The sequence below is a fragment of the Mytilus edulis genome, chromosome 10, assembly GCF_963676685.1.
Source record: "Mytilus edulis chromosome 10, xbMytEdul2.2, whole genome shotgun sequence".
NCBI lineage: Eukaryota > Metazoa > Mollusca > Bivalvia > Mytilida > Mytilidae > Mytilus > Mytilus edulis.
In genome coordinates this window covers 2139342-2155026 of record NC_092353.1, presented here as the reverse complement: position 1 = coordinate 2155026, position 15685 = coordinate 2139342, and the positions used below count along the sequence as shown (strand labels likewise).

Genomic DNA, 15685 nt, shown 5'->3' with positions numbered 1-15685 from the left:
AACAGACCAGAAAAATAATGCCCCTCTACTATCGTAGGTTGGGCATAAAAATTGCACCGCTTCAAACATGAAATAAATGTAACTGCTTATATATAGACCATTTTTAGTGTAATAAAATATGCTTCTAGGACAACCCATCAGTGCTTTTTTCTTTTGAGAGCCTTATTAACATGCCAATGGTAGGATATGAATCTTGTATAAATGACTAAGACCGACTTAGGCTAATTTGAGGGGTGGTCGGAGGGGTCCTGATCCCGAAATACCGAGATGCAGTTTAAGAAATTCATATCCCGAAATCCCGAAATCGACAAAATATATTCCTGGATCCCGTGAGGATCAATCCCCAAATCCCGAGCTTAAAAACACCTGATCTGATCCCGACGTCCCGAAAAAGGTCCTGCCTCCCTCCAATCTCTACCCTACTTTCATTTTTGCTAAATCACTACTTTCACTTTCAACAATAAATTTTTATGCCCAATTCATGAGAATTATGTTTTCTAGTATGTGCATCCGTGCGTTCGTTCGTACGTTCGTTCGTCCGTCTGCCCCGCTTCAGGTTAATGTTTTTGGTCGAGATAGTTTGTTACGAAGTCAAAGTCCAATCAACTCGAAACTTAGTAAATATAGTGCCGATGTGGCATCCGTGTACTATGGACTCTTGATTTCACATGTTTTACTTATTTTAAAATATATGCAACTGGTTTGACCTCTTAAATAGTAACCATTTCAAAGAAAATAGTACAGAATACAGAGAGTTTCTATATATTAAAGTAGTATAATCATAGTTCACATGTGGATACACGCGAAAAATAATAGTTCCCACTAAGGAGGTATAATTGTTGTGGTTCTTGCGACCATGATATGGAGAACGCTCTGATTGGCTTATCTGTTTTTCATTTTAGTTATCTATCATACGATTGGTTGTACTTTTGCATGTTTCAACAGGAAGTCTTATATATGACTAAAAGTCAGTCTGATGATGGGATCAATATCCGGACTCCTTTTTTGTCGTTTTTCTCCAAATATAACTCAATCTGAATAATCATTAAAATGGATGACAAATGAGACTATGTTTGTTACCTATAGAACACATAGGCATGATGATTAATTTATCGTGGAAGGAAGAGAAGCGACACACAAAATAAGGTCTTCTCGTTTATTAGTATAGATAGTGAGGTATCAGTAGATATATTTTCTCAATTTGTGTTTCTGTTTAAAAGCTTTAATTATAACAGTCTGAACTGTTTGAATTGAGACAATAGTAGTTAACCGGTCTTCAAATCTTATTGATTGATTAGGAAGAAACAAATCAAAGTCGGAATCTGATTCTAAGGGACAAGCATGGACTTCAATAATAGTACATTCTTCTGTTGTTTTTTTTCTTTGAAAAACACAACGAGTGCCGCATTTGCAAGATAGACTGTCTTTCCGTCTTGAAGGTTCCAGTGAAACAAATGGCTATAATAACATCTGTTTGAAAGCTTACATGCTTTAGTTGTTTGTTCGTCGTTTTTTTGTCAAGCTTTTATTCGTTTCAATTCTTTAACGGCGCTTTTAGCCTTATCTACCATTTTGTAATATTTGTCAGAGTGTAACCACACAAATAAAAAATAAGTACATTTTATAACATAAAGTCAAATATGTTTTTTTTACAGTCGTCTTACAGGAAACGCTATCACAGTAATAGAGACTCATGCATTCGTGAATCTTCCCCTTCTATCTGATATGTAAGTAGTCGTTACAATGTTATTTTTTTTCAAATTATAGTTATTTTATTTTTATTTGTACTTAGTCGTGAAAGCGTGGGTATAAGATACTATTTTGTTAGTAGTCTGTTCCATCAAGTACGCACACTTTTATTTATAGGAATATATTTTAGATTAGTTGGTTTATTTCTTTTATTTTTTTAATCAATTGTGTTTATGAAAAGAGTATACACAATTATGGCTGCTTGATTCAAGTATATTTCAATAAAACACATCATGTTATGTATTGAATGCTAAATAGTTCTCAAAGGTACAAGGATTATAATTTAGTACGCCAGACGCATAAGACTCATCAGTGACGCTCATATCAAAATATTTATAAAGCCAAACAAATACAAAGTTGAAGAGCATTTAAGGATCCAAAAATTCCAAAAAGTTGTGCCAAATACGGCTAAGGTAATCTATGCGTGGGATAAGAAAATCTTTAGTTATTCGAAAAATAAAAAAATTTGTAAACAGGAAATTTATAAAAATGACCACATTATTGATATTCATGTCAACGCCGAGGTGTTGACTACTGGGCTGGCTCAAACTATTTCGTCAATTTAACGGAAATATGAACAATTCTCATACAACATGTACAAATGGGAGATTACATAGCTAGAAAAAAAGATTATCCAGCTTTTAGCTGATGGAAATGTTTTACCAGTTAAGGAACATGACAGTTACTTTCAAGTCAGTCGTGCGTCTATTTAGAAAGGTTGTATTTTGTATTATGATATCTACATTATTTGGAACAGCGTACGAAATAAGCAGACCTATAATTTATATCAGACTTTAAGCATAAGCAAAACATAACTAAAAATAAAAAAGTATGATGAATAAGTCAACGAGACAATTATTCCTTGAGATCAAAAGAAGTAAAACAATTACATAGAGGTCAACATGCAGTAATGGGTAAGTGCAATTCGTTTGTGATTGAGATTTCGATTAGACAACTTCATATTTTCGATTAAATTCACGATTCATCTGTTCAAAGAGAAATAAAAGGTTACAATATTCGTCAATTTCTTGTATAAAAACATGCTTCTGGTTCTCGTCAAGCGGTTTGCGTTCTTACTGGCCTATAATGTGGTAGTTATATAACGTAAATAGTGAACGAAACATTTTAAATGAATTTATGAGTTCTACAATACTTGGATCCGTACGATTCGCATAGTGTAATCTATAAACCACTGTTTTATTTCGACAGTTGTTTTCCATACTTTTCATTCATTTGAGTTTTTGATAAATGGCTTTCCGTTTTGAATTTTTCCATGCAGTTGGGTATTTTTGCTGTTACTTTTTATTGTCTAAATTTCAGCTGATTTGTAATAACAAAACAAAAAAAAAATAGATGAAAACCATGTTTGTTTACCATTCTGAAGCATATACATGCTATCTAAAAGGGTTTGATATAATACATGACAGTATTATAACCGGATTTGTATTTAACATACTAGTATGCAACACGACGGTTGACAAATATGTGGTTCACGATCTGCATACCCTGCCTGAGTACCTGAGATAACCCTTCGTTTTTGATTGGGTTCGTTTTACTCAATCATGATTTTTCTATGTTGTGTTTAGTGTTCTATTGTTTGTCTGTCCTTCAGTTTTTAGCCATTGTGTTGTCAGTTAATTTTCGACTTATGAGTTTGAAATTCTTTTGAGTATCTTTTACCCCTCTTTTTTTAGTGTCTTTGATTCTACAGAAAAAATAATGTTTGAAGAAATAATATCAATACTTAGTAGGATACGACCAAGTTCATGGTAAACTGCTAAATATTTTAAAATTACTATGACCTCCAAGTATATACTGATGCAATGTAAGGCATGACAAATATACTATGTTTCTGTCAATGCAGAAATTATACTTAGTGTTTCGTGTTTCGGTATGACTTTGTTAGTTCCTCTTCGACTTTCTTTTGTCTCTCCGATATCTTTAAGGCTTTCTTTTTATAAATGACTTAAACAGTGAAAAAAAAAATCTTCTAGTTACAATTTAGAGACCGTTATCCTACTGTTGTTGTTTTAAGAAACAGTTTGTTTGCTGGTTATGAATTGTAAATTTGTCATCTATATTTGCTTTGTATTCTACATAAACCATATAGAGTAACCTAAGACCCATTAGGTTATTTATTGTAAGAAAACAAAAACGAAGTATTATAAAAAAAAATACTTGAAGATATCAACCTGAATAAATGAAATTATAATTTTAAGCATTTCTAGACTTAGCAATTAGCAATATTAATTTCGACTAGGTTCCTACCGAGGGACAGATTTGTTCGATATTTCATCCGCAAACCTTGTTTTAGTGCAGAAATATTATTTTTTACATTTTGGTTTCAGTTGACATTTAACCGACACTGACCTTTGATGTTCTATTAGAAAGGCTTACAGGACTACATGCATTGCATAATAACGTTTCGCTTTGGGAATAGGGTATCTAATTTGGGTTACTGGGCAGATTTTGTCTAGTTGCTGAAATTATATAAGTTGACCTAGCCAAAATCTTAGTAGGCTGCACTTTTATACTCGAGTGCATTTGTGGCAAACCCTCTTTATAAAAGCTATGTACTATTATAAAGTTTGAGGGATGTTATATCAAACTATACGACCATCTCTCGTCCCTAAACCGAACTCTATTATTTATTCGTTTTTGAACAGAGAACTTTTGTAATCGTATACATTTGAATTAAACTAAGGATATATCACACAACCACCACTATGATCTTTACTACATGTACAACATGCCATAGTACAACAAAAGAACATTTTAAGTTTGGAAATAGAAGTAAAAGTAATAATTATGAACCGCCAAGGATTTATATAGTAAGAAGGATTGGAATCTCGCGCTTTATCGTAATCTCTTCCGCGGCGAGACTTCGGTACTCGCCACTATTACTACTACTACTACTCGTCACTGACGATATCGGAACGTGATTTTTTTGTACACATGCATCGAGTTGTGTTCTTATTTTTATCACGTATAGCAAGGACGTATAACTAACATAACTAATATACGTCCTTGCGTATAGACAATGTTGTAATGGTTAAGGACTTTATTCATTCTTAAACGTAATAACTATTGATTTTCACTCAAGTTTCAATTGACGAAAAAGCATAATGTAACTGTTTTATTTGATGGACATTGTAATGCAATGTGAATAACGGCAGTTGACAATGTGTTTGTATGTTAACTTCTGTAATTTTTTATTTTCAGTCAATTGTCAAAGAAATTTAAAAAAATCTTATTCTTGTAAATTATGTCATTATAGTTATATGCGAATTTGCATCTTCGGAAACTCTTTCAAAAACTTTCAATCTCGGGAAACAGGTGCAAAACATTTTTTTGTGGCAAAAAAGAACTGACAACAAATTTCAGGACGAATTACTGCATTGAGTTTTATATACATAGTGGCTAGTCATTATCATAAGTTTGGAACCAGTACTGTTACAGAGGGAGCCCACTGGTAAACCCTATAAAACTGCCTCTGCATGTTACTGTGGCCGGTTTCAATCATCATAAACATATATAGGCATAAAAGAAACGTTAGCCAGTGTGTTATAAATTATCAATGCAAGCAAATTTTTTAATTGTACTAATAACATTACATCTTTAAATGCACTTTTGTTTCTTATCAGATTTCATCAATTTGTGCATGAATTTGATAGGGCAATTTTATAGTGTCAGCTCTCTGTCATACATGTACATGTCATAGATGTATAACGGCCTCTCAAGTAGTCAGTCATGGAATTATTCCTGGTTATGTATTATTCACGTATAATACAGAAATTAACTTGAAAAGAGCTACTTGTCATATATCAAAGAAGACTATGTTTTTCTGATTGTACATTGGTACACTTTCATATGAGGTACGCAACAGCAGTTTACATCAAGTATTAAAACAAAAGTAATACTTTTCTGTTTGTAACTTTAGCTAGCTTTTCTGTTTGTAAGGTTTAGCTAGCTATAAAACCAGGTTCAATCCACCATTTTCTACATTAGAAAATGCCTGTACCAAGTCAGGAATATGACAGTTGTTATCCATTCGTTTGATGTGTTTGGACTTTTGATTTTGCCTTTTGATTTTTGATTTTCCTTTTTGAATTTTCCTCGGAGTTCAGTATTTTTGTGTTTTTACTTTTTTCATGCTTGGTAGGTCTAAACTGTAGTGTATATAGATATTTATCAATAAATGTCTTTGTAAACATAACTAAAATGTTTCTTGTTTAACAGAAGATACTTTTTGTACAATTTTGCCTTGTATTGACTTTATAGCGCACAGTTACTAATATGCATGTACAACACTGACTTTTGTCTATCAAGGAAAGATTGAATAATTGCTTACCGGTACTTCAACATCATTTGAACTTTGGTGAACTGAGCTGTCTCATTCGATTGACAATCATACCACATCTCTTTACTCTTAGATTTGGTATAAAAACTATTTTTACAATTAATGTCTTTGTTAAGACGTACATGATAACTATAAAATGGTTATTGTCTAACAGAAGATACTTTTTGTACAATTTTGCCTTGTACATGTATTGATTTTATAGCTCATAATTACGAATATACTGTATAATACATGTAAAACAATTTTTGTCTATCAAGATAAGAAATAACAATAGATTGAATAATTGCTTACATCAACATCATTTGTTTCTTTGGTGAACTGAGCGGTCTCATTCCATTGGCAATCATACCACATCCCGCATCTCTTAACTCTTATGTCTTAACTTCAAATTTGGTATAAAAACAATTTTTTGTGCATGTATTATGTATGGGCTGTTGGTTTCATGTGATAATATTAATCGACCTGCTATGCTGCATGGGTTTTGTTGATGGTGATTGACATACATTCATTGATTCAATCATTGTACATGTACATGTAGACTAGTTTTTAAAATCTTCATTTGATATTGAATGGATAGTTGTCTCATTTCAATCATATCCCATGTCTCCTTGCTTATTTTACTACACATACATGTACATCGTCAATATACACTCAACACCAAGCAGATTTGAAGTATTAAATGAATCTGGCATGTAATGGAATTTAAAAGAAGATGTTCAATGATTTATTTTTATATTAAATATAGAAATAATCCAATTTAACCCGGGTATCACATGATCATCTATCAAGTCACTATCAAAGTTCCCTACACACAAAGCGTAGCTTTCAAGTTTAGGTAGAAGAGATTAAATGTTAATGATCCAATGAAACATTGTTGGTATATCCTCCATAAATGATATTCAGAGGAACGTTCTGGTCAAAAGTGGCATTCAGTTGTACACTAGTATTTCTATTTCTATTTGAAGGCATGCCATATACATCATGTATATATGTTAGTCCACATGATTAGTGCATGAATGGCCAACTGCTGTTTGCACACAACTGCTTAGACTTTTTTGGGGACTTGAATCCTTGTGCCTAGACTTTTCTTCTTAACATTCACCAGTTTGAGCATTTTGGAAAATACTGAAAAAAAGGTGTAATATAGTTACATGTGGCAATAATAATACAATATCATATGGCTTAAACAATTCCAATATCAAATATGTCCTTAACAATAGCAATACTACCTCAAGATCTCTGCCCGAACAATTATATAGAGAATAATACATGGCAAAATCCGTATCATATGTCGTATCATCCCGAGACATCAATATCAGCCCAAGGGCCTTTAGGCCCGAGGGATGATATTGGTCGAGGGTGATACTTTATCATATATTTTAACAGAAGAGTATTATATTATATGAACTGTTTTCTGATCCATAGCACTGGGTTACCTTCAGTTCTACTTTTGTCTTGTTTCAAAGGCCTTAAAAGAACTGCTCAATTACTTATCCGAAGCACCTGGGTTACCTTACAATTTGCGTGCTGTTGTTTTAAAAATATTTTGTTTATTATTGTATTAATTTGTGTGTTTTGTATTTTTCATAGTTGCATTTAGTGTGCCAAAAAATATGAAAACTTGACGTTCGTGACGTCACATACAATATGAAAACTCATCGTTCGTGACGTCACATACCAAACAATGACGATATTCAAAAAATTTACCTATTTTGAGGAAATTTTTTCTTAAGCAAAAAAAAAAACCAAAACTGACATGTAAAAAAAAAAAAAAAAAAAAAAAAGTAGGGGTGTGATAAAGGGTAGGGATGTGATAAAGGGTATGCGATAAAGGGTAGGGGTGTGATAAAGGGTATGCGATAAAGGGTGCGCATCAAAGTTGCGCGATATGGATTAAACAGCAGGCTACTTATCACATATGCAAAACTACTGTATTTACTACTAAACATATGATAAATTTGCAAAATTTATGTTAGATTTCTATGGGTTTATGCAAATTCAGGAATAATTTATATTTGTGACAATGTTTCTATTGTTTTAAAATAAAATACTTTGCAATATTGTAGGATCAAAAGATGTCGCAAACAAACAAAAAATCAAAAATAACAATAAAAGGAATAAATGTTAGATATTTTGGATAACAGAATATCCTTTATATATTATATATATATATAAAACTCTAACTGGACTTGACTGAAGTATAGTTTAGAGCAGTTCGGTCTAGAAAAGATAAAGCTCAGGTACATTTGTAATGCACAGGTTTAAAAAAATTATGACGTCTTCCTATTTTAATTATTTGCTTTGACGCCGTTGCAGGAAAAAATCTTGCAAGGCTATTTTGATTTTTGCTTTGACACCGTTGCAGGAAAACATCTTTCATTGTTGGATTTGAAGTTGTTGCAGGAAAACATTATTTAGCCTAGCAAAATGTCATAATTAACAGGCATAATAATTAATTGGACTTAAATTTGTAATGCATTTGATATGTGGTTAGCTGCGAAAACGTAGCTCTATTGTCCTTTTTTTTGTTTTTTTGCCATAGATCTATGGTCCGCAAATATCAAAAATCATCAAAAGGACCTTAAGAGCTACGTTTTCGCAGCTAATATGTGGTATAAACAGATAGAGAAGAAGGGAGTCCATAATAATAACATGCATAATAAAAAGGGGGCAGTGATTTATAATGAAGACCAAAACAGCACTAGTACTACCCATACATCATTAAAGGCATTAAAGTAGATGAGCTGTGTTGGTGTATCATTATTTTGATGTCAGTAAAATGTACATTCATTTGTACACAATGTACGTTCACAATACCATGATGCTGGTAAACACTGGGCTGAACATTTGAAAATATTACCATCCATGCATTGTCCCTTTCCACATCGGCAAAGGCAAATCTATGGAGTTTTCTATGGAACATGGCTAGTTAAAATTGATGTAAAACTATTTCAAAACACATGGTTTAACGATTTCATTTCGGTATAAACAGGAAGGAAGTATCAGATTATTATGACAACTGGATCCCCTCCCAATTTAGGCCTGGTAAATTGCGATTCATCTGAGAACCACATTGATGTTTAAAGACAGAAAAGTATCACAATTCCCTTATTTAGCGGTTTGAGCTTTCTTCAATACACTTTATCACCAATGTTTTACGTTTGTAAACATGTTTGAACATTAATCTAGGCCAATTGAAGAACTTTATTCATTTTTCCCAAGCCACCCCCATTTTCGCTCCAGAACGCCATTTTTGTTGTAATCAACTCAAAGAAACGTAAAAAAATAGGAAAACTAATGCATCAATCACTACGAAATTTACTCAATACACGAAGAAATCATATATCTATCAGGAAATATAAATTTTATCACTCAGCTCCGTTTTTTGAAGAAGGAGTATAAAAATAGAAAATGATGATAGGACCGCCCAATAGGCGGGATAGGGTGAGGTCACTTCGGTCAATATGCAAATTAATTCTATGGAGCCGTGTATTCTTACTGCGATCGTAAAAGTTATTAATTACACCAGAACCCTTTTAAACTTCTTATTTCAAGCATAAAATTTGATAGATATGGATTGTAATACTTACATATCGGGTGTCAATTTGTTTAGGTGATGCAAATGTCCGCCATTAATCAAGACACATTGAGCATTTTCCAGATGCATCACGGGTAATCTCACAAAATCTCGCGCCGCAGAAGATATTATACTACAGTCTATGCAAAAGCCCACGAGATTCCAATCCTTCTTACTATACAAATCCTTGGAACCGCCAAAGGTATCTGATAAGAAGTCTTTCAAAAACTTTTTCGAAAGGTTAGGAGTTAAAACAAAAAATAGAAAAGAAATCTATATTATAATGAAATTGTACATTTCAAACAAATTAAAGCCCCTATCGCCAAAATAACCCACTGTCTGATTATTGCAATATATATTTTTTAATAATCCCGATCAGCGATATAGCTTTTTGTGTTGATGCATAAATATGTTTACATCCGTTCTGATCTCAAAGCAGGCACGCCGATCTTGCATTTGAATTTACTCCCTAAGATATCAACAATTAAATGAAAGCATCGGCGAAACCTGAAAATACCATTAAAATTCAGGGTTTCACTTTAAAGTAGAGATTTTTTTTCGAACAGGAAAAGTCTACCTTAACTGTATTTGGTAAAAACCTTTTGTTCTTAAATGCTCTTCCCGTTCCTAATATATTTTGTCTTTAAATGTTTTCGATTTGATCGTCAATGATTGGACTTTTGTAGACACAACGCGCGTCTGGTATCCAAATTATTTGTAGCCGGATTTCGTATGTGAGTTTAATTGTTTTTAAAGGTTTCTAGAAATAGCATTACTTAAGTTTAAAAACAAATCAATAAGTTTGTTTGCAGAATGTTTAAAAAAGAATTAAAATTCAAGATGACACATTTTCCCTTATTCATGATTGTATATATACACGAAAAAAAAATCCACCCTAACCTATGCTTACAAATTAAGGATTTGTCATATGTTGCATGTCATTATGCCTATTTTGTTTAGGGATTATCTAAAAAATATATAATAAGCCGATACATTTTAGGTTTTTGAATGACAACAGAATACAAATAATTGAACCAGGAAGCTTTGTGAACCTAACACATAGTTCCGGACTAGTTCTGTAAGTATTTGTATATAAATGACATTAATGGAGTTACGCAAAATAACTTCTAAAACAGCTCTGTTGGAAAATGGTCTCATTGGCAATAAAAAAACATCTGTTTTTTCATGCATTCAATCATTGCAATCTGTTTGGGATTTTTGACTGATCTAGACATAAGTTAAACAGCGGTAAACTACTGTTTGCCCTTTTCAAATAACAGTAGACGTATATAGCTCTAAATTTGTGTTGAATAATCCATCCTCAGGAATAAAAATTAAAAAATAAAAAAACAAAATCCAAATACTAATACATAATACTTCAGAAAAAGGAAATTATTGGCACCGTTTAAAGATGCAGACATGAAATTAAGCAATTTAAAACCGTACATGCTAATCTTTTTAAAGTCATGAGGTATCAACAAGAAAATGTGAACTCTTCACAAAATATTCTACAAAACGTATTGATGGCGCCTTATATGTTATATAGATTGTGAGAACTCAAGAATCAATTGAAATCTTAAATTCATTCCGTTTTATGAAAAACAATCCATCCCCAAAGTACAACTACTATTGACCTGAATAATTATTTTACTCTGAACAGCTCTTAAAACACTAAAGAGTAAGATAATTAAGTTATTTTCAGTTTTCCGTGAATTGACAGTGTATCTTCTGCGTTAAAATCAGTACCGTTCAGATAATTCGCTAGCAAACCAATTAAGATCTGTTCAGTCTATATTCAGTACGTTTAGTAGTTGTTATTTACTTGATCATATCAACATCATATTGATTTCCTACCAATGCAACTAAAGAAGATTTATAAATTGACTGCGAGGAAAGTTTTTAACAAGCACTGATTTTACTACAGTGTATAATATAGAATTGCGAATGGATTTCTAAAAATCAACTGAAATACATAATTTTTGAACCAGTTCAGAAAATGTTGATATTCAAAATGAACATTTATTGGAATGATAATTCATTTACCAGTGGTTAGAAAGGAGCTCATCGAAAGTTATCAGGCCAGACATAAATATAATAATATAGGGTTATTGCATGAATATTGGGGAATATTGTCCAGAGTAGAATTTTATATTGCACGAGCTTGTAATATATATATGTTCTACGAGGGACAATATTCCCCAATATTCATGCAATAACCCTTTTATGGTATAGCAATATAATATTTGAAAGTAAAAATTGGTTTAAACTAAGATTTTGTCGTTGATGACGTCATGCATATTTGAAGATTTATTGCACTAGTGCAATATTAGAATTTATTGCACGCTTACGTTTGGTTACTTTCTGTGGGAAATATTATATTGCTATGCAATAAAATGAAATATTGGCACTCTAACATTGTCTAAATTGTTGTCTAAATATGTTATATAGTAACCGTATATATATATATATAGAATCTCACTTTGTTTACTATGACTAAGATACCAAAAAGAAAAGAAAAATCACAAAAATACTAATCTCCGAGGAAAATTCAAAAATGAGAGTCTAATCAAAGGGCAACGAATGGATAACAACTGTCATATTCCTGACTTGGTACAGGCATTATCAAAGAAAAATACTTTAATTCCAGAACAAATGGATGGAATTGGCAACATACAACGATGTTATCAACAAATTTTGAAATTGTTATCGTTTTATGATTTCCTTTTATGTCAAATAATTCATCATGAGATACAGAAAGTATGCGATTGATAGGCCAGTACATGGATACTACGAAAAGAAGATATTTGAACTTAAAGTGTTGTCGACATAAATTTGTTTACAGTGCATAAAGCTCTCAAATTGTGAAAAGGTACCTTATATGGATGTCTTCGTCAACTTTTGTAATTGTTTTTTTTAAATTATTTCACGTATGTCAAACAATTTATCGGTCGATAAAGAAAGTGCTAAACATCAAGCCAGTACATGAATACTATTACAATGTTTTAGATTTTAACGAGAGAAATTTATGTATTACTGAAAAATTATTAAACCAGGGTTTTCAATATCACAAACTAGTCAAAACATTTACTTAATTTTATCATCGGTATAAGGACAGCATTCGTAAATATAGCTCAACATGCAGACTTCTTATACGTTCAGGTATTTCACATCCAAATTGTTATGGTCATATTCTTTATAAAGCACAAAAATGTCAGTATTCACCTCAGAAACTAACAAAACCTTTAAATAGACTTATTAAGAAGGGATATAGTTACGATACTGTTGTCAGGTCATTAAAAATCGCATATATTGACGTTGATATTGATTCACTTATAGGGTCTTTGCATCTTAACTAAACACATTATTTAAAAACCAGTTGTTGGCATGACACGGGTTATGTTCTTCTCATTTATGTTATGATGGTATGATACTAAACCCCTAACGGGAAGGTTGTGCCTGATATTCATATGATGAAATCATAATCTTTCAATCAGTTTAATTGAAGTCTGGAGCTGTCATGTCAGTTAACTGCTAGTAGTTTGTTGTTATTTATGTATTATTGTCATTTTGTTTATTTTCTTTGGTTTCATCTTCTGGCATCAGACTCGGACTTCTCTTGAACTGAATTTTAATGTGCGTATTGTTATGCGTTTACTTTTCTACATTGGCAAGAGGTATAAGGGGAGGGTTGCGATATCATAAACATGTTTAACCCCGCCGCATTTTTGCGCCTGTCCCAAGTCAGGAGCCTCTGGCCTCTGTTAGTCTTCTATCATTTTAATTTTAGTTTCTTGTGTACAATTTTGAAATTAGTATGGCGTTCATTATCACTGAACCAGTATTTATTTGTTTAGGGGCCAGCTGAAGGACACCTCCGGGTGTGGGAATATCTCACTACATTGAAGACCTGTTGGTGACCTTCTGCTGTTGTTTTTTCTATGGTCGGGTTGTTGTCTCTTCGACCCATTCCCCATTTCCATTCTCAATTTTATTTTTTGCATCTGTTTTTATGTTCGATCGACACAATATTTTACCATAGTGGGATAACAGCGTTATTCTGAAGATGGTTTAATTTTGTGTTCATCATCGACATGACAGGAAATGTGTTTATGCAAACGGTAATTGATTATAGAATTGCAACATGATATCTTCTTTTTAGACGGCTTCAAAACAACAATTTGTCCAGAATTACAGCAAATATGTTTAGAGATATTACACTACGTATTCTGTAAGTTTTTAACATAGTTTATATACACCATTAAAACTCAATTTTATTTTAATATTATTGACATGGTTATAGAACACATAAAAAACTACATATTCTGTTTTGTGGGGGTGATGCGCAGTTTATTCTTTGTTTGTAGTGTCCTGGTGTACTATCGTAAATTCACGTGAGATGAAAGATAATCTTATGTGCATGACATGTTGTAATGTACTAATACATTATTTATTTATGTATTTGTCAATTTGTCAATTTGTTGTTCTCTGTCCTGACTGTTTTTGCGTTTATTTGTACATTATTTCTGTAAGGTAATATTGTCATTTAAATGGTACTTTTAAATTTGTCATATAAGAGGGAGCTTTGGCTACTCATAACACCAGGTTTTAACCACCATTTGCCTTTAATTATCCTGTATCAAGTCCGGTATATCGCAATTGTTATCAAATAGTTTGTTTTTATGTATGTTGGCTTTTTTTTGTGGCAGTTCGGTGTTTCGAATTCTGTTGATCGTTGTTTTCCTCCTAAAGTGGATGTGTTTTTCTCGGTTGTAGTTTGTAACCCCGGATTTGTTTGCCCTATATCGGGTTATGACTACTGAAGAGCGGTATACTACTGTTGACTTTATTTTTAAACAGAATTTTGAGTCGTCGTGTAATTTTTGGAGTGCAGAAACTGATTCTTACTTTTCATGTAAACCTTTATGAAGAGTATATCAGTGCATCATTTATATCAAATCGTCAACAAAATAGCAGCACACGTAAAAGCTGAATGTATTGCAAAGGTTTGTTATTAACTAGTTATAAACCTATAAGAAAATTGGAGACGAAAGTTGCTAAATTCCAGTTGCAAAATGTAAAAAGAAACCACCTTCCCTCTTGCGGACCCTAGTGTAGATCAAGGTATTAAAAATACGCTTAAATAATTATGTATATAATATACAAATATTCGTTTGTACGACGTCGCTTGGTCGTAACGGGAAACGATAGCTGTACAATTTTTTTTATACAAACACCTAAAAGATGTACAAAAACATCAATATTCAAAGACAGAAAACATTTATTGTAATTATCTTTTTATATATATTTCGTATAACAGGTATCTTTGATCAGTACGGTTTTGATGTAAAATGAATCTCTTCTGATTTACCTATCAATCTTATCAATCTTCAAAGGAGAAGATCAGTAAGATCACTTTTTGGCCCCAAAATATAGCAGTTCTGAAAAATGTAACCTTTACGCTATATTTTGGAAAGTAAAATACTTCTGCTACATAAATATGAGATGTTTTTTACAATACAATGCACAAATATCGCGTTCTAGCATCATTAATTCATACTAAATTACTGAAAATTTCAAAAGTTTAGCATTTTGGTTAATTTTTATAATTCATAATATTGAAATGTAAGTTGTATTTGATGATAAAACAAAACATATATAATGGTTGAGGATGAACCATGATGCGGCCACTTTCTTTTTTGACAAAAAAACATCTGAAAAGTGACGTTTTTTGGCATATTAGATAAATTTTTCATATTTAAGCGGGAAACAGAGCGTTTTTAATGACTAAATCAGTTAAAATCTTTCACACATACTAATCCAATCAATTGAAATAGACACTTAAGTGTTTAAAAAGTGTCCAAAAACTTTCGTTTGCTGAATCAGAAATTTGAGGTCGAAATCGGCCCTTACCGGACCTACTCCTTTATATAATTGAAACCAAATAAAGCTTGTACATTTCTAAATTATCAATAATTACGTTTGTTAGATATTAATGTTAT

The 15685-nt window shown here is 32.1% G+C and overlaps 2 protein-coding genes and 1 long non-coding RNA gene across 4 annotated transcripts in view; 2 read left to right on the top strand and 1 right to left on the bottom strand.

Annotated features, from left to right (window-relative positions):
- LOC139493131 (obscurin-like protein 1) overlaps nucleotides 1-15685 on the top strand; it is a 228406-nt gene that overhangs the window by 53261 nt on the left and 159460 nt on the right. The gene's annotated exons all lie outside the window — the stretch shown is intronic.
- The window catches only part of LOC139493130 (peroxidasin homolog), a 62301-nt gene that overhangs the window by 22683 nt on the left and 23933 nt on the right, over nucleotides 1-15685 (top strand). For both annotated transcript variants that reach the window (XM_071281293.1, XM_071281291.1), the window contains exons 6-8: nucleotides 1656-1727; nucleotides 10687-10764; nucleotides 13846-13914. In XM_071281293.1, coding sequence (XP_071137394.1) covers nucleotides 1656-1727; nucleotides 10687-10764; nucleotides 13846-13914 — 219 coding nt within the window. The remainder of the gene's footprint in view (nucleotides 1-1655; nucleotides 1728-10686; nucleotides 10765-13845; nucleotides 13915-15685) is intronic.
- LOC139493129 (uncharacterized) lies at nucleotides 6818-9454 on the bottom strand. Its single transcript, XR_011656920.1, has 2 exons — nucleotides 8970-9454; nucleotides 6818-7234 (listed from the first exon to the last, which is right to left on the bottom strand). It is a non-coding gene; the product is annotated as an uncharacterized lncRNA (long non-coding RNA).